The sequence below is a fragment of the Talpa europaea genome, assembly GCF_964194135.1.
Source record: "Talpa europaea genome assembly, chromosome: 1".
In the NCBI taxonomy this organism is placed as follows: Eukaryota; Metazoa; Chordata; class Mammalia; order Eulipotyphla; family Talpidae; genus Talpa; species Talpa europaea.
The window spans coordinates 115687958-115714648 of NC_140073.1; the positions used below are offsets into that span (position 1 = coordinate 115687958).

General features: G+C 38.1%; 1 protein-coding gene across 4 annotated transcripts in view; it reads right to left on the reverse strand.

Moving 5' to 3' along the window:
- ZNF385B (zinc finger protein 385B) overlaps positions 1-26691 on the reverse strand; it is a gene marked incomplete at both ends in the record, with an annotated part of 271533 nt that overhangs the window by 14845 nt on the left and 229997 nt on the right. For all 4 annotated transcript variants that reach the window (XM_084250567.1, XM_084250570.1, XM_084250568.1 and 1 more), the window contains one exon: positions 22201-22363. In XM_084250567.1, the coding sequence (XP_084106693.1) occupies positions 22201-22363 (163 nt within the window). The remainder of the gene's footprint in view (positions 1-22200; positions 22364-26691) is intronic.

Consider the following 26691-nt stretch of genomic DNA (forward strand, 5'->3'; position numbering starts at 1 on the left):
TTTGATAAGGAATTCTGAAATCATCCTCTTCTGCTCTATTGTGCCACTTTCTGAATAATGAGAAATTAATGGGTGTCAGTCAGCATACCTACTTCCTTAGCAAGCACAATCTTGAGAAATAAAACTGAAAAGCCCATGGGATCTGCACCAGAGTAGAAGACACTGGAAATCTGTATTATGTCAATTTGTGTGCTGTGCTGCAGAAGGCTTCTTAAGCCTTTGCCTCATTTCTTCTTCCTTATCTACACACTTGACTTAGTAGAAGTGATAGAAACCATTAACTGATGACAGAGAAGCTTAAAGTAGAATTCCATTAAAATAGGTAATCGATTTACAAAAAGAAAGAAAAAAGCAGCACACAGGCTGCAAGTTGAACAAGTCAAATTGGTACCTTGAAGTTCTTTGTAAAACAAAATGTAATAAGAGATGTACAGATGGTAGAGCATCATCACGGTATCAGTGGATGTACAAAGAAAGGGCTACTCTAGTAGGCTACTCTAGTTTGTAGTAAGCAGGACTGCAGCTGTGCAAAGGAGCAGGGAGCAAAGACCTATTTTATATAGCACCTATATAAAAGCACTTTTTTTCTTTACATCGCTGAGGAAAAATTTATTTCCCCTGAATTGTCTTTCCTTTAAATTGCTTCTCTCTTTCTTATAGAGTCGACTATTCTCTTTCTATTGGGCTCTTTCTGTTTACAGAATGCTGAAAATTATACATTTCAAAAGTCATTCCCTGACTTGGTAGACTCTCTACCTATCTTCTCAGTGGTACTGAACTTACAGTGGCAGTGAAGTGGCTCTTTCCACTTCATCTCGATCTGTCCATCCTCACCCTCCTGAAAAAGCAGAACTGCGTGTGCCTTAGAGATGATGCCACCCAAGACCAATCCAAATCCCCAGGGTACTTCAGCTTTATATCAGATGGCCTGAGAGTGACCCAGTACACTGGATTACCGATTCAGGTTTTCTCCAATGGATGCTTCATTTCAACTTGATCTAATTCTAAGAGTCCCAAGGGTTACCTACGCATGGAATAGTAAAGACTGGTTTACCTCACAAAACCTCTTACTGGGAGCTGACTTACTAAGAGCTGACTTGCTCTTTAGTCACAGGCCTTCCTGCTGGAAAATATCTGATCTCTATGTCCCCTTGAGCGGTAAATAGTTGAACCTTTGGAAACCAAAAGACTTCTCTATATGCTTATGCTATTTTGCAGATAATGGAAACCAGAGTATTTCAGTGACAAGATCAGAAACACCAAGTAGCCAAGGACATACACTGAACTTAAAGCTAATTTTTGAAATTCTCAAAGTACTAATTTCCAGAAACCCTGTCTCTTCAAGAATGGTTGATCACTGTGAAGCATGGTAATTCCCAATTAACTATGTTTACATCTAATTTTCTTATCTTGGAAGCAGGAAAAATTGTCTGTAAATTAAAGTGTCTCTTCACTGATTCATAATCACATGTCCTTACCTTGGGGGAAAAAAAGCTTACTTAACTTAGGACACATGAGAGTCAGGTGACTATTCTCACAAGTTCAAGATAGATCTTGGAATTTTTTGCCAGCCCTGACTTAGCTTATCCCTGCTCTTTCCATTTCTAAGACTATATCAAAAGAGATCTGGACACTGGGCTACACCCTGCAGGAAGTCTGTGGTCCAATGAAATGGCAGCCCTTGCTCTCCTTGTCTGAGCACCGCATGACAGCCACCCCACTGTCCCTTGTGCCACTTTGTTGGGGAGCAGAGGCTGCCAGTCTCACACTTAGATAAAGCAGTGGCATCTCCAAATATCTCCATGTTGAAAGTTGGCAGCCACACTCTGTATCAATGAGCTGGCCCTGATATTAGTGAACTTGTCACTTTTCCAAGTGAGCACAAGAGAGGACTTGTTTGCTAGAGTTTGAATTTAATGAACAGCTTTCCCCTATTTTGTGTAGTTTTCCAGCAATTTGACTCATACAATAGCGACATCATACTTTAACTCCTTCAGGTTGAAAAACTGCCCCTTTTTGATTTGTCACCAAGAAATGTGAAACAGTTATTTCTGAGGCAGTTTTATTATGGAAAATATAATAAGTAACTCATGTCACTCAAATCAAATCCCTCAGGGAGTAGGTCCAGCGATTCAAAAGTCAGGAATGAGATTAAAAACTAATTTTCTAGGAGGAATGAAAAGCAGGTTCTTCTTTTAAAAACACAGCCCTTTACAGAGAAACATGGCATCTCCAAATCTCTCCATGTTGAAAGCTGGCAGCCACACTCTGTATCGATGAGCAGGCCCTGATATTAGTGAACTTGTCACTTTCCTAAGTGAGCACAAAAGAGGACTGTTTGCTAGAGCTTGAATTTAATGAACAGTTTTTCCCTATTTTGTGTGCAACCTTAGAATTCTGCTCCTCCCGCTGCCTTCTCTAATGCGGAGTTGATGGTTTAACTTTGATAGTCCAGGCAGGGTGAGGTGCACATTAAAAATGGAAAGGTCAGCGTGAGACGTGTGGAGGAAACTGAGTCTTTCTTCATCCATCCAGGGCAGAGAGTTACTGTTAGCACACAAGCTTATTGCCTCTGGCTGCTCCGGGGAGGTGGGTCTTGGTGCTCACTCTTTTTTTTTTTTTTTAAGATTTATTTATTTATGCATACAAGAACTGGGGTACAGGCCAGAGGGGTGTGTGTGGGGGTTGAGAGGATTCACCAGAGACAGAGTGGAGAGCAGAACACGCAGGCTGACTGAAATACACTGCTGAGGGGAGCAGCGGGCGAGACAGGAGAGGTCTGCTGTGCCATGTGGGTAGCTCCCTGGCTGGCTGGGGAGCGAACTTCTGCTGCAGAGGCTGAGGATAGCTACATAGTGCTGTGCTTAACCCCTTGCGCCACCAGGGAGGCCCTTGGCTCTCACTCTTTATGGACTACACTGGGTCCAGCTTGCCCTGAGGAGACTGTGTAGACATTCATGGGCTGGGATGCCCAGGTATAAAAAAAGCCATCAATACTTTAAAAACATTGCTAAAAGTCAATCATACCTTTACATTTCAAATGTAGCATTTGTGCCTAAATTCAATTTTCTGTTTTATTATGAACTTGTCAAAGCAGTTTTATATTCAAGACCTATAGGTTGCAATACAAAGTCTATGAACTGTAGAAAGTCTCCATTAAAAAACTGATGTAATTTAAGAGGCTTGGATCCCCAAAGGCGTTTGTCTGGGGTTTTTCATCAGGCATGTAGGAATACTGCTGTATGGAGACTGATGACTGCAACATAAAAGCATTGAACAAGAAAGAGATACGACATTGCATGGCAGATTGTGAAGCTCCCGACTACAATATAAAACAAAGGATTCTTGGGAAAAAAAAAAACAAAACAAACACCAAATACTTATCAGAGTGAACTAACTTGGTTTAATGAACGTTAAACATTAATATTGGCATTGGTTTGGTTTTTTTTGGAATAATGAATAATAATGAAATGTTGGACAAAGTATTTGTAAATACAGGAAAGAAAACGACCTGCAGTCATTTCAATGAATGCCTCTGTTGCCTAATTCTTTCTTTAGGAGTTTCTATACCATTCTACCAGTATCCCAAGATCTATAAACCTCATTAAGTCATGAGAAGCTATTATGCAAATAATGTTGAATGTGGAGAACAGAGAAAAGAACCCGTAATCATCTCTCACTAAACAAGGGCTTTTACTATTTTTTTTAAATTTTTAAAAAAATTTTTATATTCCCCATACAATTGCGACCCCCTTATTTTGACCCCAATCCCTCCCCTCCCACCCCCCACAGAGTGTCTCTGGTTCATAGTTTGTTGATTTTGATTTTCACTTTCTTTTTTTTTTTTTTTTTAAATTTCCAAGTATTTGTTTTATTTTTTTTTTTTTTATAAATTTTATTGTTATATTCCCCATACAATTGCAGCCCCCCATTCTGACCCCAATCCCTCCCCTCCCGCCCCCGCCCCCCTAAAAGTGTCTCTGGTTCATAGTTTTTTGTTGATTTTGATTTTCACTTTCTTATAGTTATTCATTTTCCTGGTCCCTTATTTAAGTTTTCTAGATTCCTGCTATGAGTGAGACCATCCGGTATTTTTCTTTTTCTTTTTGGCTTATTTCGCTGAGCATGATCCCTTCCAGCGCCATCCATGTTGCAGCAAATTGCATGTGTTTATCTTTTTTGAATGCTGAGTAATATTCCATGGTATATATGTACCACATCTTCTTGATCCAGTCATCTATTTTTGGGCATTTGGGTTGTTTCCAAAGCTTAGCTATTGTAAACAGTGCTGCTATAAACATAGGGGTGCAGGTGCTCTTTGGAATTGATGTTTCTGTGTCCTTTGGGTAAATACCTAGGAGTGGAATTGCTGGGTCATATGGAAGCTCTATGTTTAGTAGGTCCAGAAATCTCCACACAGCTTTCCACAGTGGTTGGACCAGTTTGCACTCCCACCAACAGTGCAGAAGAGTTCCTTTTTCTCCACACCCTCGCCAACATTTGTTATTGCTAGTTTTTTTAATATGTGCCATTCTCACTGGTGTAAGATGGTATCTCATGGTAGTTTTGATTTGCATTTCCCTGATGACAAGTGATGTTGAACATTTTTTCATATGCCTGTTGGCCATTTGCATTTCCTCTTCAGAGAAGTTTCTTTTAAGCTCTTCTGCCCATTTTTTGACTGGATTATTTTCTTTGTTGTTGTTGAGACTCATCAGCTCTTTGCAGATTTTTGTGATCAGTCCTTTATCATTAGTGTTGGGTGCAAAAATGTTCTCCCAGTTGGTGGGGTTTCTCTTTGTTTTTGTTATTGTCTCTTTTGCTGTGCAAAAGCTCTTTAATTTGATATAGTCCCATCTGTTTATCTTTGCCTTCACTATCACTGCTTTGGGTGATGTGTCTGTAAAGATGTCTTTGATGTGCAAATCACGTAGTGTTTCGCCTATATTTCCTTCTATATATTTTATGGTTTCAGGTCTTATGTCTAGTTCTTTAATCCATTTTGAGTTGATTTTTGTGTATGGTGTGAGGTGGTGGTCAAGCTTCATTCTTTTGCATGTAGCGACCCAGTTTTCCCAGCACCATTTATTGAACAAACTTTCTTTGCTCCAATGCATAGTCTTTGCTCCTTTGTCAAAGATTAGTTGACCATAAACCTGTGGGTTTATTTCTGGATTTTCTATTCGATTCCATTGGTCTGTATGTCTGTTCTTGTTCCAATACCATGCGGTTTTGATGATTATGGCTTTGTAGTATAGTTTGAAGTCTGGGAGTCTGATGCCTCCATTCCCTTCTTTTTTTTTCAGGAGAGCTTTGGCTATTCGGGGTTTTTTGTGATTCCATATGAATTTCATCAATAATTGTTCTATTTCTTTGAAGAATGACATTGAAATTTTGATTGGAATAGCATTGAATCTGTATATTGCTTTTGGAAGGATGGCCATTTTAATAATGTTTATTCTTCCAATCCATGAGCAGGGGATGTCTCTCCATTTCTTTGTGTCTTCTTCTATTTCTTTTAACAGTGTTTTATAGTTTTCTTTGTATAGGTCCTTTACCTCTTTTGTTAGATTTATTCCCAAATATTTGATTTTTTTTGTTTCAATAACAAAAGGGATGGTCTTTTTGATTTCTTCTTCTTCAGATTTATTGTTTGTGTATAGGAAGGCTACTGATTTTTGCGTGTTGATTTTGTATCCTGCCACTTTACTGAACTGATTGATGAGTTGAATTAGCTTTTCTGTGGAGTTTTTGGGGTTCTCTATGTATAATATCATATCGTCTGCAAATAGTGATAGTTTGACTTCTTCTTTTCCTATTTGGATTCCTTGGATGTCTTTCTCTTGTCTTATTGCCCTGGCTAGGACTTCCAGTATTATATTGAAAAGCAATGGTGAGAGTGGACATCCTTGTCTTGTTCCAGATCTTAATGGAATTGCTTTCAGCTTTTCACCATTGAGAATGATACTGGCTGTTGGCTTGTCATAGATGGCCTTTATGATGTTGAGGTATGTTCCTTGTATCCCAAGAATTTCAAGGGCTTTTATCATGAATGGGTGTTGCACTTTGTCGAAAGCTTTCTCAGCATCTATTGATATTATCATATGGTTTTTATATTTCTTTTTGTTGATGTGTTGGATAACGTTGATTGATTTTCGGATGTTAAACCATCCTTGTGCCCCTGGAATGAATCCAACTTGGTCGTGGTGAATTATCTTATGGATACATTGTTGGATTCTGATAGCTAAAATTTTATTGAGGATTTTTGCATCAGTGTTCATTAGGGAGATTGGCCTGTAGTTTTCCTTTTTTGTGTTGTCCTTGTTCGGTTTTGGTATTAGTGTAATGTTGGCTTCATAGAACGTGTTTGGTATTGTCCCTTCCTTCTCAATTTTTTGGAAGAGTTTGTGAAGGATAGGCACTAATTCGTCTCTGAATGTTTGGTAGAATTCATTTGTAAATCCATCAGGTCCTGGGCTTTTGTTTTTGGGGAGGTTTTTGATTACCATTTCAATTTCGCTAATTGTAATTGGTCTGTTTAGGTGTTCTATTTCTTCTTTATCTAGCTTTGGGTGATGGTAGAGTTGTAGGAATTTGTCCATCTCCTCTAGATTGTTAAACTTGTTTCCATATAACTGTTCATAGTAGTTACTGATTATTCTTTTGATTTCTGCTGTGTCCGTTGTGATTTCTCCTCTTTCATTGATGATCCTGTTTATTTGTGCTTTCTCCCTTTTTTCCTTTGTGAGCCTGGCTAGGGGTTTGTCTATTTTATTGATTTTTTCAAAGAACCAGCTCTTGGTTTCATTGATCTTTTGGATTGTTTTTTTAGTTTCAATTTCATTTATTTCTGCTTTGGTTTTTATTATTTCTTTTCTTCTACTGGTTTTGGGGTTTTTTTGTTGTTCTTTTTCTAGATCTTTGAGCTTCGAGATTAGGTTGTTTCTTTGCGTTCTTTCTTGTTTCTTGATGTGAGCTTCTATTGCTATATATTTTCCTCTTATTACTGCTTTTGCTGCATCCCATACATTTAGGATATTGGTGTCCTCCTTGTCGTTCAATTCAAAAAATTTTTTAATTTCTTCTTTGATCTCCTCATTAGTCCAATGGTCTTCCAGTAGTGTGGTTTTTAATCTCCATGAGGTAGGAAAGTTCCTTGCCTTCTTTTTATGGTTTATTTCTAGTTTGATGCCTTCATGGTCAGAAAAGATGGTTGATATGATTTCAATCTTGGTGTATCTGTTGATGTTTGTCTTGTGCCCCAGTATGTGATCGATCCTGGAGAATGATCCGTGTGCGCTTGAGAAAAATGTGTACTCCGTTTTTTTGGGGTTTAGTGTTCTATAGATGTCTGTTAAGCCCAATTGCTCTAGGTCTTTATTTAGAGCTTTGGTTTCTTTACTTATTTTTTGTCTTGTTGATCTATCCATTGTTGATAGTGGTGCGTTGAAGTCTCCCACTACGTATGTGTTTTCTCTGATGTCTGTTTTCAGAGAGGACAACAGTTGTCTGATATATTTTGGTGCTCCTTCGTTTGGTGCATATATGTTAATGAGTGTTATTTCTTCTTGAAGTATTGTCCCCTTGATCATAATGTAGTGACCATTGGGGTCTCTTTTTATCTTTTTGAGTTTGAAATCTGTTTTATCTGATATAAGTATAGCTGTTCCTGCTTTCTTTTTTGGTCCATTTGCTTGTAGGATTGTTTTCCATCCTTTAACTTTGAGCCTATTTTTATCTTTTGTAGCTAAATGTGTTTCCTGGAGACAGCAAAAGGTTGAGTTTTGTTTCTTAATCCAGGCTGCAACTCTGTGTCTTTTTATTGAAGAGTTTAGTCCATTTACATTTAGAGTTAATATTGATATGTTAACATCTGTATTTGCCATTGTGTTTGTCTTTCCTTTGATTTTATTTATTTATTCTTTTAATAACTTTTTTTTTTTTTTGGCCTTCTTTCATTGTTATTCGTCGCTCTGAGGTTCTGGCTTTAGGACTCCTTGTAGTATTTTTTGGAGTGGGGGTTTAGTTGCAATGAAATTCCGGAGTTTCTGTTTGTCTGGGAAGGTCCATATTCTTTCTTCAAAGAGGAAGGAGAGCTTTGCGGGATAGAGTATTCTTGGTTGGCATCTGTTTTCTTGGAGTCTGTTGACTATGTCCCTCCACTCTCTCCTTGCCCGTAGTGTTTCTTCGGAGAAGTCTGATGTCAGCCTGATTGGTTTTCCTTTGAATGTTATCTGTTTCTTCCCTCTTGCCAGCTTCATTATTTTTTCCTTGTCCTGGATTCTTGGGAGCTTTACTATTATGTGTCTTGCTGTATTTTTCCTTTCGTCGTGGAAGTTTGGTGTTCTTCTTGCTTCTTGTATATCAATTTTCAGCTCCTTCTTCACATTTGGGAAGTTCTCTTCAATTATCTCTTTGAATATTTTCTCTGTTCCTACATCTCTCTCCTCTCCTTCTGGTATTCCTATAACTCTTATATTTCCTTTCCTCATGGAGTCAGATAGTTCCCGAAGTCTTTCTTCGTTCTTTTTCCTTCGTACTTCTCTTTCCTTTTCTGTTTTGGTTCTTTTTATTTCTGTGTCTTCAAGATTACTTATTCGTTCTTCCATTTCATCTATTCTGCTTTCATTGCTTTTCCCAGAATTCCTTAGTTCTTCCATTAATTCTTTGATCTCCTGCATTTCTTTTACTTCCCTCTTTAGGGACTCAATTTCTTTCTTCTGACCATTGTTTTCCCTCTCTAGGGACTCAATTGCATTCTTCTGATCGTTGATTATTTTTCCCTTATCATTGTTTTCCTTTATGACTTCTGTCAGTTTTTTAATCACGGCAATTTTAAATTCTCTTTCTGGAAGGCTCAGAAATTCTTCCAAGTTATTGTCGTTGCAATCTGGGGGCTGGCTTTCTTTTTGTGGTGTGCTTTTTCTCTGGAGAGTTGCTAGGTTGCGTGTGGTTCTTCTCCTCCCTACTGTCTGTTTTCTAATTTGCCGTATGCGTTGGGACACTGTGTTGTTGGGACTTGCCGGCATCTTGGGTGGACTTCTCTGTTCCCCTCTGGTTCTTCCAGGAGTCATCTGTCAGTTTCAAGCAGCCTTTACTGGAGAAAGGTCCCTGTTCTAAAATGCCGATGTGGGGACACACTCCCCTGTGCGCCTGGTCTGCCCCGGCGGTGGGTTCCTGCTCCCCTCTGGGCTTGGACTGCAGGCTAGAGGGGGTCTGGCGTGGGCGAACTTCCCCCGCTCACCTCTGGCTCCTGAGGAAGCCTTCTGCAGGTAGTCTTTACTGAAGAAATGTCCCTGTTCTAAAATGGTGATGTGGGACACACTCCCTGCGCTTCTGGTCTCAGGCACACTCTTCTGCGCGCCTGGTCTGCCCCGGCTGTGGGTGCTCGCTCTCCCTGTGGGCTCAGACTACTTGTTCAGAAGGGGCCCGGTGTGGGCTAACTCCCCAGCTGGCCACTAGCTCCTTCAGTAGCCTGTGCTGGGGTCAAGTCGCTAGGTGGCACCAGAGATCTCTCCTAGAGCCCTTGGGGAGCTGATTTTCCACCCCGTGGGACAGGGAGCAGAGCGGGGATGGTAGGGTACACCTCAACGGCTTTGGGGTGCTGTGTCTGCCTTGTGCCCCACCGTCGTGGGGAACCCACGCCCCTAATTTCGTGCCCCGGGTCTCAGTTCCAAAGCCCTCAGTTCCAGGACGCGGGCTGTAGCCCAGATCAGTGGCGCGGGAATGGCGCCTTTTGAATCCCGCTCCCCTGCCTGGGCGCCTTGTTCCTGCTCACTCAGGGAGGGCCTCCACCGTCTCCCAGCAAGCCTAGGTCGCAGGCGCGCGGACCTGGGCAGCTGCGATCCGGTCCGGGTCCGCGCCGCTTTCCGCGCAAGCTTACCGGGCAGCCGGGGTTGTGTGCTGGTGCTGGGCTCCTCCTGGTGGGCGGGGCTCTCTTTAATGGCGCGTGGAGCTCACCTCCGTGGTGGATCCTGCAGGGTTCGCCTCAGCTCCCGTTCACGGGGTGTGGTGGCTGAAATAGTTCCTTTCCACTCACAGTCCCGCTTGCTGCATCCGTTTTTCTTGTTGGGCGTTTTGGTTTGTTGTTTCCCTTGTCTCTGCCGGTCGGAGAGTGCCGCCTCTGTGGGCGGGGGAGGGGAGCAGGGTTCTGTGCTTCCCTCCCTTCTCGTCCTCTTTTATGGCAACTTTCTTCTTCGGGCAGTTTGCTGGAGTCGTCCGTTTATCTTCCGTGTCCCAGTTCTCACTGGGACCTGCCGCTTTTCCTCCCTATTAACTTTTTTTAATGGGAGATCTTACTCGCAGCGTCTCCTCGCTGCCATGTTGCTCCGCCCCCGATTTTCACTTTCTTATAGTTATTCTTTTTCCTGGTCCCTTATTTAAGTTTTCTAGATTCCTGCTCTGAGTGAGACCATCCGGTATTTTTCTTTTTCTTTTTGGCTTATTTCGCTGAGCATGATCCCTTCCAGCGCCATCCATGTTGCTGCAAATTGCATGTGTTTATCTTTTTTGAATGCTGAGTAATATTCCGCGGTGTATATGTTCCACATCTTCTTCATCCAGTCATCTATTTTTGGGCATTTGGGCTGTTTCCAAAGCTTAGCTATTGTAAATAGTGCTGCTATAAACATAGGGGTGCAGGTGCTCTTTGGAATTGATGTTTCTGTGTCCTTTGGGTAAATACCTAGGAGTGGAATTGCTGGATCATATGGAAGCTCTCAGTTTATAGGTCAAGATCTCCACACAGCTCTCCACAGTGGTTGGACCAGTTTGCACTCCCACCAACAGTGCAGGAGAGTTCCTTTTTCTCCACATCCTCACCAACATTTGCTGTTGCTAGTTTTACTATTCTTATTTTTTAATTTAACTTTTTTTGTTTTAAGGAAACTGGTTTACAACACTGTATATGATTCAGAGGTACAGGATCACACCCATCCAGATGCATATTATTCTACTGCCAAGGGACACACAGTCTTCCACTACAGTCCACTGGACCTTCTCTCAGCTTTCCTCTCCACCTTCCTTCTCCCCCTCTGGTGGCCTCACTTTTATAGTCTGATTTCTAGAATTATTGGTTTGGTTTTGTCTGACCCTTTGATCTGTTTCTCTATATTTCACGTATGAGTGAAACCACCTGGTACTTTTCTGTCTCCTTTTGGCTTATTTTGCCTAGCATAAGTCCCCCTAGTTCCAGCCATGTTGCTATAAATGATAGCATATATATATATGTATATATACATATGCACTTTTATACATATATACTTACATATATATATACACACACGTTGTTGATGAGTAGTATTTCATTGTGTGTGTGCGTGTGTGTGTGTGATAGCTCCTTAATTCACTCATCAACACAGGTTGTTTCCATAACTAAGCTATTGTAAATAGTGCTGCAATGAACATACCCTTCTTAGTGTTGTACATTCTTTAGGTAGATACCTAGGAGTGGAATTACTGGATTGTATGGTAGATTTACTGGGTTATTGGAAATGTCATGAAGTATTTCTTCTATGCTTTTCATGCATCATGACTTTTCTGACAACCCAATATTTTCAGTATTTTGAGAAACGTCCATATTGTTTTCCATAGGGGATTGATCAGTCAATATTCCCACCATAAGTATACAAGTGTTCTTTTGTCTCTACACCCTGAAATCTTGTTTTTTTTCTTGTCCATTCTCTCAGGTGTGTGATGGTATCTCATTGTAGTTTCAATGTGCATTTTCCTAATGATAAATGATGATGAGCATATTTTTTAGGTGCCAGCTGGCCATCTGTGTATCTTCTTTGGATAACTGTCTATTTAGTGCTTATGTCTATTTTTTGATTTGATTGTTGTTTTTGAATTTGTATATTTTAGGTATTAGTCACTTGTCTGATGTATGATGTGCAAACATTTTCTCCTATTCAGTAGGCTGTCTTTTCATTTTAATAATAGTTTCTTTTGCTCTGTAGAATTTTATTACTTTGATGTAAACCCATTTGTTTATTTTTGTTTTGTTTTTTCCTTACTGTTGGACTTGAGTCCACAAAGACATCGCTGAAGCCAACTTTGTGGTGTGTTTCACCTTCTATGTATTTTATGGTTTCAAGTCTTACATCCAGTCATTAATCCATTTTGAGTTAATTTTTGAATATATGGAAGTCTAGTTTCATTCTTTTCAAGTGGCTGTCCAATTTTCAAATACCATTTGTTGAAGAGACTTTACTTCTTGCAAATGTATACCTGTGTCTCCACTGCAGATTAACTGTGTTTTTTAAAAATACCTATTAACTATTGTTAAAAATATATTTAAAAAATATTAAAAAAATTTTTTTTTGTATAGAAGAACTGGGGTGTAGGCCAGAGGTGTGGGAGGTGAGAGGAATCACCTGAGACAGAGTGGGGAGCAGAACAGGCAGATTTACTGATATACACTGCTAAGGGGAGCAGTGGGTGAGACAGGAGATGTCTGCTTCACCATGTGGTTAGCTCTCTGGATGGGGATCAAACTCAGATGTTAATAGTGATAGTGCTGAGATTTAATGCCTAGGCCACCAGGGAGGCCCTCCAGATTAACTGTTGATATAAGAGTGTGTTTATTTCTGGGCGCACAATTCTTTTCTTTCGTCTCTGTGCCTAGTTTTGTTCCAATATCATATTGTTTTGATTACTATTGCTTTGTAGGATAGTCTGAAGCCTGGTTGTGAGAGATCTCTGTTCTTCCTCCATATTGTCAGGATTACTTTAGCTATTTGGGGTCTTTAATGGTTCCATAAAACTTCACTAATGTTTTTTCTATCTTTGAAATATGCCAATGAAATTTTGATAGGGATTACATTGAATCTGTATAATATCTTGGGCAAGATGGCTATTTTTAACAATGCTAATTCTTCCCATTCATGAGCAGAGAATATCTTTCCATTTCTTTGGGTCTTCTATTTATTTTAACAATGTCTTTAGTTTTCATTGTACAGATCCTTCACTTCCTTTGTTTAGTTTATTCCTAGGTATTAAATACTTTTTTTGCTGCATTAATAAATGTGATTGATTTCTTTCTCATCAATGATGTTGTTTGCATATAGGAATGCAATGGATTTTTGTAAAATTATTTTTTAACCTATCATTTTACAGTACTGATTTATTGTTTCTAATAGTTTTTTTTTTTATTTAGCAGAATACTTAGGATTTTCTATATATGTCATTTGCAAATAGTTATAATTTTACTTATTCTTTCCCAATTTGGATTCCTTTTTATCTTTCTCTGGCCAAATTGCTCTACTAAGACTTCCACTATGTTAAATGGTAGTGGTGAAAGTGAACTTCTTTGTCTTATACAAGGAAGCTTTCAATTTCTCATAATTTAGTATGGCGTTAGCTGTGCGTCTGTCATATATTACCCTTTCATGTTTAGGTAATTTCCTGCTATCCTCATTCCTTCTATCCAATGCTTTATTTGCATCTACTGTCATCATAGTATGAGTTTTTAACCTTCCTTTTGTTGATGTGGTGGATTACCTTCCAATATTTTGATCAATTTTTGAATGTTGATCCATTTTTGCATCCATGGATTAAATCTCACTAGGTCATGAAATATAAATCTTTTAATGTATTGCTGAATTTGGTTTGCTAAGATATCACTGAGTATCTTTGCATCTATGTTCATCAGGAATATTGTTTTGTAGGTTCTCTGTGTGTGTGTGTGTGTGTGTGTGTGTGTGTGATGTCTTTGTCTGCTTTTGTTATCAGAGCAGTGTTGGCTTCATAATAGGTGTTTGTAAGCACTCCCTTTTCCTCAGTTCTTTGGAAGAGCTTGAGAAGGATAAATATTAGGCCTTGTTTGAAGGTGTGATAAAACTCATTAGTGAAAGCATCTGGTCCTGGGATTTTCCTCTAAAGGTAGCATGTAGTGCTTCCCAGGTAAGACTCTGGCCTTGAAATTACATTTTATGTAGGTGTCTGAATGACTCTGAGTCATTATTTCCCCTTCTAGTTCTTACTTTGTAGTATCCATCAAATGATTGTTACAGTTATTAAATAAGATAACATATATAAAATGTTTAGCGTAATGTCAGGCATTTAATTATTCATTTACATGTTAATTACTAGCATTGTTGTTAGAATTGTTTTTTGCATGTCAGTCTAATGAGCATGAGTCTGATTTTCTAGGATATACTATTTAGTAAGTACAGTAATATGGAAGATGACAATAGCTGGACAACCTAAGTGGCAGTTGTAATCTCTAAATGATAGCAGCAAGAAGGGAAAGCCAAAAAAAAAAACCCAAAAAAACAAAAAAACCACCAGAGGATTAACCCCCTCCTCTCCAAACTGTAAAAAAAATACTAGGTATTTTTTATTATGCTTTACATTTTGCAAATCATTCATTTGATTCATACAACATTGATGTGATGTAGGGAGGGCACGATTCCTATTTGATTGGAGAATTTAATGCCTTCTCTGAAATCATAGCTAGGTCAAAAATAGCAAAGAGAATGACAGTGCTATCTAGTACAACAGCTACTAGCAATGCGCTGCTACTTAAAATTGAATAGTCAGGTCTTCAGCAGTCCAGTCCATCAAGTGCTGTCTAGTTATGTGTGGCTCATGGCACTCATGTTGAAAACATATTGTAGACTATTCTCATTACCACAGAATATTTTATTGGATAGTGCTGTTCTACAGAAATGAGAGCATCAAGTCATACTATGTCTGGTGTCCATAATAGTAAACTGGACTCTCAGAAAAAATAGGGAAGAGAAAAATATTAGAAATATTTCTATGAACAAAACTTTAAGATATATACTGTAAAGTTAAAATTGTCTTGCATTAGACTTTAGTAAGCAGCATCAGAATTATGCCTGCAATCCCCCAAAATGTCTAGTATTAAAGTGCTTTATACACTGGATCTACAGATACTTATTGAGTTGTTCTGTTTGATCATCCATCCATTTCAGAAAAAACTGTCACTATAAGAGAATTCTTCCTGAAGCAAGTAAGTGGAATGACATAAAAATGTAAGTAGTAACCTTTGTTTCAATTTCAAGACAGTTTACAATTGTACATTTAAAAAATTATTCAATACACATATAAAACCCTTTTATATTCAAGTATCTTTTTCTTGCAGAAAGGAGGTTGTAAATAAATGTAATCAAGATGGATACCAGTTAAACAATAAACATTTTAATATATGACTTAACAAGGATATCTCCAAGGTCTGATTTTTTTAATGGTTTGTAATATATCTAGTAAATTATAAGTCAGACTCAACTTTTGGTTTACTTTCTCAGAGAAACCTTAAGAAAAAACTATTTGAAGTGTAAAAACTAACAATAAATGCTCAGTATTATTTTGAAGCAATAAAACATGCTTGAAAGTTTCAGAAGTTCGTTTTTAAAGGATGACAAACACTTCACTACCTAAGAATCTTCAGCCTTGCATAGCAGGAGGCTACTGTCAAATCCAAGGTACATGAACAAAGATGGAGGCAATTTCATTTTTTAAATTGATTTTGAAAGTCCTAATGATATATGTACATTTCATGAAAATATGAGCCTTAGTATAATGTTCTGTTCACTTTAGACAGATGGAACTCAATTTATGTTCTACATGATTGTACCCCAGAATTTCAGACTTAAGATGTTTGTCATATAGTTAATCTATTACTTTATGAGGGATACTAAATCTTGGTCTCCTGGATTTGGATAGATGGATGGCAAATTTATGATGACACTTGTCTATAAGTGACAAGTGCTGCCAAAGCAGAAAACCATTATTTTCTTCTATTCAACAGCACAAGGTCCTGTAGTTGGAGACGGAAAGGGGTAAAGAGGCAGTTTCAAAGACCTTGCAGGCTAATCAATGGAGTCCTGCCAGAGTCAGTGAAAACGAGTTGTCATTTGGAAAACGTGTCCTATTTTGTAAGAAGACATAAAAACAATGAAACACGCAGAAGACCCCATAAAAATGATGAGGCGAGGGTCCATTTGTATCCTAAGCAGAAAAACTCTGATAAAATTGAAAATGCCCTAATATAAGGCAACAAGGTGACTATAAAAAGCTGATCATAAACAGCTTTCCAGACAAATCATACAGATCGATTAGTTAATAATGGCTCTAGATTCACATCTGAGAAATTGCCACCATGCAAAAGTGCAATGCACTAGCGATTAAAATGAGCTATTTTGGATGGAATACTTTTTCCTCTTTCCTTCCTTCTTATGTCTTTTTCTGAGATGGTCATCTCATAGTCTCTATGATGGGTATGGGGATAAACAAAACAATCTCCCTGCCCCCAGTGGGAATCTTTTAAACTGAATGAGTCAAAAAATGCTATTGCAAATGTGGACAGTGTTCAGGACAATTCAACTATATTCCCTTTAAGGGACAGTTCAAGGCTTTGGTCATGGTGGTGATGCAGTTGCCAGTGTTAGTCTCCATTTTGAGTGAAAAGATTTGGCTCTGGACAGGAAATGTCCACAATTGTCAAGCTGTATGTAACTTTGAAAACATTTGTCATTTACTTGAAACGAGAGTATTTGTTCAAAATTTGTCCTTTAAAAGATCTATAACTTGTATAGTTTTGTGCTATTATAATTAAATTCTACAGATAATAACAGTACTAGATTGGGAGCTCTATGAGGGTGAGAAAAATTATCTTTGTGTTCATTGCTGCATCCCAGTATCTGACAAAATATGCAGATATACTGTAATATTTAGTATAGATAATAAACACTGTTGATATTAAATTTGTTGCATGAACTAATAAAAAAATATACTAATTTCAGCCATACTTATAACAGAGTTGTTGAGAAGGCTATTCAAAAACATATATGTGACTGGATTTTGTAAACTGAATAAATTTCAATGTTCCTGTGGTTATATTTCAAGCAGAGCATGCTGGTTCTATCATTTTTTGTTCTTAATTGCATTTATAAATATATCTATAGCATTTTGAATCATTCCATCTGCTTTCATCTGTTTAGACAGCAACTGATTAAAGGTTGTTTAGCTCTAAATAGCTTTAGATACTATGAACTAGAAATATATTTTCCCCATCTTGACATCAAATTAATTAAAAAAAAATCTCATGCTGAAGAGCATTAAGTGATTATCACAATATTTTACCATTAGGTGATTATCATAATATTTTACCATTAAGCTGAATATCACAAGATCTTATGATTTTCAAGAAATAAGGTTTTTGGAAGGTTCTGTAAATTTTGAACCTGTCACAAAAGAGCATTCAATTTGATGTATGGAAAATATTATCACAGGGAAGTTTACTATCATATGGCATTATGGCATTTGAACTCCAGAGAGAAATTTGGGGACAGTGTCTGGTCAATGGGTTCTAGCCATCTTCCTGAAGCTGCCTAATGCTTGCTGTGTTTTGACCTCAATTCTCCCTAAGTACATTTCTCTTCCCTCCTACCATGTTTTGAACTCCCACTGAGGCATCATTAAAAGTTTGAATAGGTCCTACGAGACCTTAAAACCATTACTTTGGATTTTACAGTTAATTCTACCCCAACTTCTAAGAAGTTAATGGGACAGCTATTCTCACTTAACTGTCTTTAATGAAACATGCTTAATTTTTTTCAATCATGTGGTTAGAACTTCTCATAATAAATGAAATTCCTGCTAGTGTGATTTAAAGTCATTTTGTTTACTAAACTGAGAGAATGAAAAAAGCTTGCTATTATACCCTGAAAATTTATATCTGATAACTCCATATATATAATTTATACCTGAAAACTTACATGTGATAGCTCCATATTATAACAAATCTCTTTGTATTGCACAGATCTGGATATAACATGAGCCAAATTTATGGCTCCAAATTTATGTAAGAAAGAAAAAAAACTTGTTCCAAATACCAAATGATCAGATAAGAAGACTTTTCTAGTTCTTTTTTTTTAAAAAGATATTTTTATTTATTTATGCATAGAAGAATTGGGGTGTAGGCCAGAGGTGGGGGGGATGAGAGGATTCACCAGAGACAGAGTGGGAAGTAGAACAGGCAGATCTACTGAGATACATTGCTAAGGGAAGCAGCGGGTAAGACAGAAGGGGTCTGCTGCGCCATGGGGGTCAGCTCCCTGGCTGGGAATCAAACTCATGCAGAAGTGGCTGGCAATTGGGCCTCCCTGGTGGTGCAGGCGGTTGAGCGCTGCGCTGTGAAGCTGTCTGCAGCCTCTGCAGTGCGGGTTCGATCCCGGCTGGCTGGCAAGGATCCCACACAGCGTGGCAGGCCTTTCCTGTTGTGCCCGCTGCTCCCCTCAGCAGTGTATTTCTGCTCCCCGCTCTGTCTCTGGTGAATCCTCTCACCCTCCCACGCCTCTGGCCTATACCCCAGCTCTGGTATAAAAATAAATAAATCTTTAAAAAAAAAAAAAAAAAGAAGTGGCTGGCAATATCTCGATAGTGCTGATTTTAACCCCTGTGCCATCAGGGAGGCCCTAAGTTCTTAGAAGATTTTTAGGCTATTTCTTAAAAGAAATAATCTGTACTCTTGAAGAGCAGAGAAAGATTATCTGTGGACCCCATGATCCTTGTCAAATTCTCTACAATCACACACGACACTAGTCTGATGTTCAATGAATTCCAGGGGTGACTCTCCCAGAAGTTCTCTTCTTAACATCTGGCTATTTCCTCTCTCTCAGGATTTGCACCCATTAAACAAATTCTCTGAGGCTAAGTTATTGATGCTAAAACATGAGTGTGGAAATTGAATTGAATGCTGTGAACGTCTGGACATTTAAAATCTGGTAGCTGAGACATCAACTGTAATAACTAACATTTCACTTTTCATTCAAGTGTCTAAGAATCACATAGAAACAGACAAAGCCCACTTGACAGGAGCTCTTCATTCAGAAGAAAAAAGACCAAAGCTCAGGAATTTCAGGCTCATAAGAATTGCCAGTCAACCATGACTTCTCACTGTGACTGTTACTCTAATGTCTGTTTGACTCCTTAGAGGAAATGTTGTCTAAAATAAGACATTTCAGGGCCTCCCCAGTGGCACAGCGGTTGAGCACTGGGTTGCAAAGCTGCCCGCAGCGTCTGCAGCGCCGGTTCAATCCCCGGCCTCCAGCCGAGGGTCCCACATGGCGCACAGACCTCTCCTGCCACCCGCTGTTCCCCTCAGCAGTGTATTTCATCAGTCTGCCTGTTCTGCTCTCCGCTCTGGCTGTGGTGAATTCTCTCACCCTCCTGTGCTTCTGACTGTACCCAGTGCTTGTATAAATAAATAAATAAATAAATCTTTAAAAAATTAAAATAAAATAAGACATTTCAGTCAATTAAATTCCAGAGGCACCATATCTCTGCCCTCCACCTTCCTCTCCACATCCCACCTAGATCATTTATGAAGGAGTGGTTTTTCATGTCTTCTGTTCTCCTAATACAGAGCTTTAAATGAAATAATAATCTATTACTAATAAAGACTCTGATTCTGATAAAATTGTGGGAGCTTTTTAAGGATTTAGAAATAGGTGGTTAACAATAGGCTATGAATTACATTATTTAGACCAGATCTCCCATCTGGACAAATCTTCTAATTTTCCAACTTGAAAATTCTACAAAACATATGTGGGAATTCTTGTTGAGAAACTGACATATCAATTGAAGGTGACAAAAGAACATATATCTATTTAGCAAATGCAGCCCACTTTATCCTTAAATAGTACTATCTTTCAACAGCTTTGGTACTGCTTTTGTGGATATAATAGGACAATTAAAATACTTTAGTATTTATTTATATGAAGTGAGAAGTTATAAAAAAACAATTTGAGTGATCCAGCCAATGGTTTACCAAATAATTCATAGAGATTTTTGAATAAGGAAACATGGAAAATGAGGTAACCCCAAATTACTGATAGGTTTTGTTACTTCTAATCCAAGTCTGGACAGTGAAATGGTGAGTGAGGTCAATACTGTTGAACCTCAGGTACTTAGCTACAGGGACAGGGAAGTGGCAAAGAAAGGATGAAGGGTTAAAAACCTGCATGTAGTTACTAAAGAAGAGATTTGACTGAGGCATTATTCCTCATTTCCACTTTTATCCTTTAGGGTTCCTCTAGATCTCAGTTTCCTTTCTTAGTTTATACCACTGCTACACTTGACTCTGCTGTGTTCTGATTGCTCACTAGGCAAACACCTGCTTAGGCAATCTCTTTCACTGAGCTTTCTCTAGCAGTGGAGAGTCAGAATAAAAGCCTTGATGAGTTAAACTTTCATTTTAATATATGCTCATTGGGTGTAGGTATAAGCATGCTGTGTTTGTGACTTAGGCATCTTAATTTGCATTTCTATTTTTATACTGCTCTTTCCTGGGGTTTATCTCCTAATCTTTGACTCCCCTCCCCACCTCTGCCACCTTTTCCTTTTCTTCCACGCCTTTGTTTCTCCATTTAATTAAAATATTGATTCTATTCTTTTTTTTTTTTTTTTTTTGGTGGGACCCTCGCCAGCGGCCTGGGAACGAATTGGCCTGCAGAGGCTGCCAGCAGCCTCACAGCCCAGCGCTCAACCTCTGCGCCACCAGGGGAGGTCCTGAGGAGCACTGAGCACACATACAGTGATGTTGGAACAATTTCAGGAACTACCAATTGTACTATTAGCTGAAGTTATAAAATAAGCTGAAAGAATGGACTGATACCAATCTCCACTGTTTTATCATTTTGCTTATGACCAGTTATGTGAATAAAGAATATAATTCAGGTAACGAAACATTTGACAGAGTATTGTTTCACAGAGAAAATAGCCTGTAAAAAATTAAACCACGAACTCAGGAGATGATGGATCCTGTTTCTCCAAACACCTTCAGCAAATAATTGCCACAATGTGGAGCTCCCTTCTGTTTGCTATTTTATAAACCAAAATATAGCATTTGACCTTAATATCTCATGGATATGGGTTAAATATTAGATAACAGAACAGAGACTTTCTGTCAGAAAGACACAGAAAAACATAGAAAGTCTTTGTTCTCTCGAAAGGAAGAAGGGTGATACAATACTCCAATATTTATTATCTGTTCATCAGATAACATGATTCTATCACATCTTCCATAGTCTCTTTGCCTAAGCTTTTCTGAGTCTTCCGCTTAAATAAAGGGATTGCTCTTCTCCAAAGACCCTGGAGGGCCTTTCCTTATACAAAGGAAAGTATGTTTACATCTCCTACTCAAATTCTACACCAAAATGGATAGTGGGAAAGAGTGAGAATTTCGTGTACATGTTTCCAACAACAGAGGTCATTAGAGAGAGTCAAACATAAGTGAAAGGATGTATTCTTTTAGTCTCCTTTAGTGGACATTGCTCCTAAATTAGTCACTGAAACAAGATGACTTATCTCTCTTATGCCCTGAATGGTAGATGTGTATGTGTTAAAATCTGTTCAACATCACTTTCATGATATACATGCTAGAAAAATGAATTTTTTCTCTTTCCACTGAATCATTTCGTATGAGCCTATAAGGAAATACTGTAAATTCATGGAGATGATGAAACTGATGAAATACAAAGTCTTCTTAAGAGATAGCTCCTTTAGAAGCCCAATTCCATCTATATAAAGTTCTTCTGTTAGTCAATTCATAATTTCTATAAATATTTCCCTTAAAATTTTTGGCTATTTGTAATTCTAAGGGGAATTCTATGAAGATCTCAAAAAATCAAAATATTTTATTATTGAACTCATCACCAGGTTGCTTTAAAAATGCTTCGCATTTAAGTAACTTCACCTTTTAGATCCTTCACTCCCCTTTGTAGGGGTAAGAGAATAAAAACAATTCATCAGTAAACAAGTTTAATAGTTCCTTCACTAAAAAAGTTTATAGTAAAAAACAAACATAAGATGAATAAAGGAAAAATAAAGCCAATATTTTAGATCCATTGCTTGATTTTTGGAATCTGAACACAATATAGCCTCTACTTATTTTCATGCATAAATACTTATTATCTCTAGCTACATTTACACACACACACACACACACACACACATATATACTTACATGTATATATTTAACAACATGGGATGGTAACAGATCAAATGCTTAGATACCATGCAAACATACAACCCTTGCTGTGAAGGAAACATATTAATATTATAAAAACAAATCATGGAAAGTCACATGCAGCAGCTGAGGAGAGGAGAATGGGGTGGGGCAGAGGACAAGGAACAGCACAAAGAATGCAAAGAACAAAAAGTGTCATTGACCTGATTTGTCAGAGCTGTTGCCTGTGATTGGAGTGATGGAGCAGCTGGGATTAGCCTTTGCGCTGTCCTTGGAAGAAACCATTTTGGGTTTATTTTTCGTTGCCTCTAGTGCTTTGACCTTCTTGGCATGTTTACTTCCTTTGTAGTGGGCCTCGGCCTGGCTCTACAAAGGAGAACAAATCAGGCTCATTTTTTGCTACTTACAAACACAATGGATGATCATGCAGGAAAAAAATACACCCAATCATAGGCACCACAGACATTTACAACTCAGCACTCAACTATGCTTCTGGCATTTAATGAAGTGATAGACCAGTATCTAAGGAAGTTTTTGCGTACGGAAACCTTCCACACAACACAGAAGACTCGATGTCTTTAAAAACCAGACACCGTCTAAGTGGATGACAGGGCCAGGGAAAAACTGTGACAAAGGCAAGCTTTGCCATCAGTGTCTTCCCAGCATGGCCTGTTAGGGTTACTTTTAAAACATTTGGCCAGCAGCAAGTTGCTTTGTGTGTTCTACCCAGGCATGTCTTTCTACAACAATTCCAAATTGTTTCCCTTCAGCTAAAAAGAGCAACTGATGTGACAAAGCAACTTGCTAGTGAGTGGAAATGGATCTACACTTTGGAGTCACCTACATGCACTTCATGCATCATTTTGATGAGTCCAGGTCAGCCATAATGTAAACTAAAAAGGAGGTCGAAACTCTCCTTGCTTCTGCTCTCAGAAGTGACTGTGAAGTCAAAATAGTTAGTGTTACATTCACTTATCCACAAAGCAAAGGTAAAACTATAATTTTAATACTAGATCAAAAGGAAGAAAAGAGATCAAGATAAGAGACTATTTAAGATTTTCAAGACAAAAACAAATTACAGCAAAAGAAGAAAACAGCCAATTTACTAATATTTGGGAAATTCCCCTCTGCTTAAAGAGAAAGGATTTTGTTTTTTGGCATCTCCTAATACACATTTAGCAAAAGAATCTAAGTATATTCATTTTAATTTTATTTTGATTAGACCCTGTGAGTATAAACATGCATTTGGTAAAAAAAAAAAAAAAAGGAGTAAAACATGTATTATTTAGCATATTAGCATAGATATAAAGGTGAAATGGATGATAAACTTATCATGTAAAACAAGTTATTAGAGGACTTCCAAAGTAATAACTTTTTTTTTTTTTTTTTTAATTTAAAGAGCAGGTTTATTAGGGAAAGGGAAAGGGACAGGTTTGCTGAGAGAGGCCTGCATGGTTGCAGGCGGGTGGCCTTGAGGAGAGCGGCCTCCACTGAGGGAGGTCAATGAAAAGAAGACCCGGCATGATACAGGTCACGGGCAGGCAGGAGGCTGCTGCCCTGCAGAGGGAGAGAGAGTTGGTGAAAAGAAGCACCTGCATAGTCACAGGTGGGCAGTGGGAGTGCTGCCAATAACTTTTTTATATCAGTTTTCCTTATGTATCCATGTATTTGAAATGATCATACTAATGTTTCTATCTGTTTTTCCCAGCAAGCAGAGTACAGATGGGGGGTGTGTGTGTGTGTAAGGAGGGAGAGAAAAGTGAAATTGGACAGGAGTTACCAGGTTTTAATTCTGTATTTCACCTGAAGATTTTCAGCATATAACTCTGATCACCCAAGAGCTATAGCCTTGAACTGATAGTCACACTCCCTAACTTCCTGAATATTTTTTCATAAATATCTTTTTAGTTCATTAGGGACTTCTCATTGCACTTAGTTGGCTTTCTCAAGGACTTCTCATTTTGTTCTTTGTCAAGCTAAAAAAAACAACATACAATTACAAGGGAGGAGAAGAATATAACACTACTTTAAGGACTTTAGTTATTACTAACTAAGAAAGAAAGAAAAATCCAGTTACTGTAGTAGGGTAGATATAAATATATCTAAGAAAGAAAGCATAAACCTGATAATTTAAAAATTGATATTGTGAAGTAATAATAGCAACGAATATTATTGAACCTGTGCCAAATACAGTTCTAAACACATTAAATGTATTAGCTTATTTGTTGCTTATAATACCCTGTGAGGTAGGTATTACTATGAGTGAGTAGTTTACCAACAGAAAACCAGATGCAGAGAATTTACATAACTTATGAAAAGTCACACAGGTAGGTGTAGCAGTCATTCTGTAGATCTGAAAATGTTTATATGTATACCCCTATTTAACTAACAGCCTACACATCATACACACATGTATTTATACTGTCAACATTTTATTAGAAATGGAAAATTACAAAGAAAGCACAATTCTTTTAACGACTCAGTGAAAGTTTTTATTTTAGCAGAAGTTTCTATTAGTAGGGAATATCTACTTAATTCATGGGAAATATACTAACATAATACTGTAGGCCAGATCCCTCTAGAGCATAGCTAAGAAAGAACCACTTTTTAGGTATATAACAATTTCTACAAGATATAAGGAGACCTACTAATAAACCATCCTTCCAAGTATACTGAACAGTGCAATGTTGCTTTAGAAAACTTCCTAGAACAAGATAAGCGTAGTGTCATTTTCTCATTACTATTCCCTGGCATCACTGTAGAAAGTAACAGCATCAATTAACACTTGGTACAAAGATCTAGCTAAATGACACCTCACTGGTTGCCAAGATGGAAAGAACTCTCCATAACCACAATACACTTTCCTTTTGAGTTCTGAGGCATGGAAAGAAGTACAAGAAGGGTTCTTAGCTTCTGCTGACTTCTGTTTGGGAAAAAATCGTGAAATTAAGACAGCAGGACTTACATTTGGTATCTTTCTAATTCTCTTTTGGTATTCTTGGTAGTAATGCTTTGCTATCCTCAGTACTGTATCTGAGGCAGTGTCTACAGCTTCTAAACACTGGGCATATCTTCAAATGAAACTGAGATACTGCTAAACAGAACAAGATTAACCTAGTGATTTATTATTATCTAGAAATTACCTTAATTGAGGAGTGAAAAAAATAAGACAAGAGCCAGAAAACACATGAGCTGGGGAACACACTCAAGTCCAATTAACGATGGCTTTTGTATCACTTCTAAGAGATTTCGTTGACCAAACAGGCTCACGCTCTATTCCAATGAATAATCAACAGATACAAATTTGTCTAGTGCTAATGACTTGCTCTCTGCTTCCTGCCAAATATTTGTGTGTCCCAAACTGGCAGTGACCAAAGGAATCTCTTGACAAGAATTGCCAGAATAAAAGAGTTACCTTGCCCAAAGAACCATACTAATCTCCACTCAAGCATTCATTCATATCTAGGTACTTTTCTGAGAGTTCACTCCAATAGTTACATGCCCACCTACTGGCAGAGGAACAGTTTTGACAGGAAATGGCAAGTTGAAGTTTTTCTTCTATTCATGTCCATCTTTGTTATTAAAGGTCTTCATTTTCCCAGATTCTCTACATTTCTCATGAACCCACTGCTCCAAACAAAAGAAAGTAAAGACTGAAATAATACACTGTACTAAAAATAAAAACATAATAATGGGAAATTATAAAATTCACTGTGCTTCTATTTCTGGTTTTTATCCTATTTCTATTTTGGACTTCAGAGAGGTGGCTAGCATCTTAGAAAATGACGTTGAATTGTGTTTGTGTTGTACAGAATGAGGAGTCCATGCACAAACTCACAAAGTAGCTGGGGAAAGGCAATGCACTCTCTCCAAAGTACTCAACTACTTATTTACCAAGAGAAGCGATCTTTTTGCATTTTAAAAAGTAATTGGAACTGTTCCCTTAATTAAAGAAAGTACATCATTAAAATTACTGGCATCTGTTTTTCTTCCCAAGACTTTAGATTTCAGTGTGATATGGGAAACAGGTCAGTTAGTTTTCAGAAAAACTCTTTACACTGAAATGCCAAATAAAACAGATGTCAAATGAACTACCATAAAAACAGATTAACAAGGGGAAGCTCTGATTATTCCACAAGGAATTATTTACCAGTTGTCATGTGCTACATATTATGAAAGATTAAAAACAAAGACCCTTCATATAAGAACGGTGGTGGGAAGATAAGACAATTCAATAGTAATCCAGAGTGGAGAATAGAAACGTAAAAAGCAGCAAAGAAATAAGGAAATCAGAGGAGGGACGAATCTCTTCTCATTGGAGGGGATGAGGGAAGCTCCCCAAGAAAGAGACTTCAGAGTTGGGTCCTGCTGCAGGGGCGAAGCTGTGACGTGGCAATGCGGAGGAGAAGGAATTTCCAGCCAAGGAAACTACAGTGGGTAGGACAGTGATGTCCTGAGGTTCACAGAATTACGCAATATTCCATGGACACATCGGCTTTTCAGCATTACGAGAACACACAGATATAAATGGAACAACAGGGAAAAATTGCTACACTCTGCTACCTTGAAAATCATCTCCTGTAAAACAGAAAACATATGATATTATACACTTTTTTTTTAAAAAAAGCTCAAAAAGTTCTGTTTGTAAGAATCTTGTATAGAAAGTGGTTGTGAAGTGAGATGTTTTTACATTA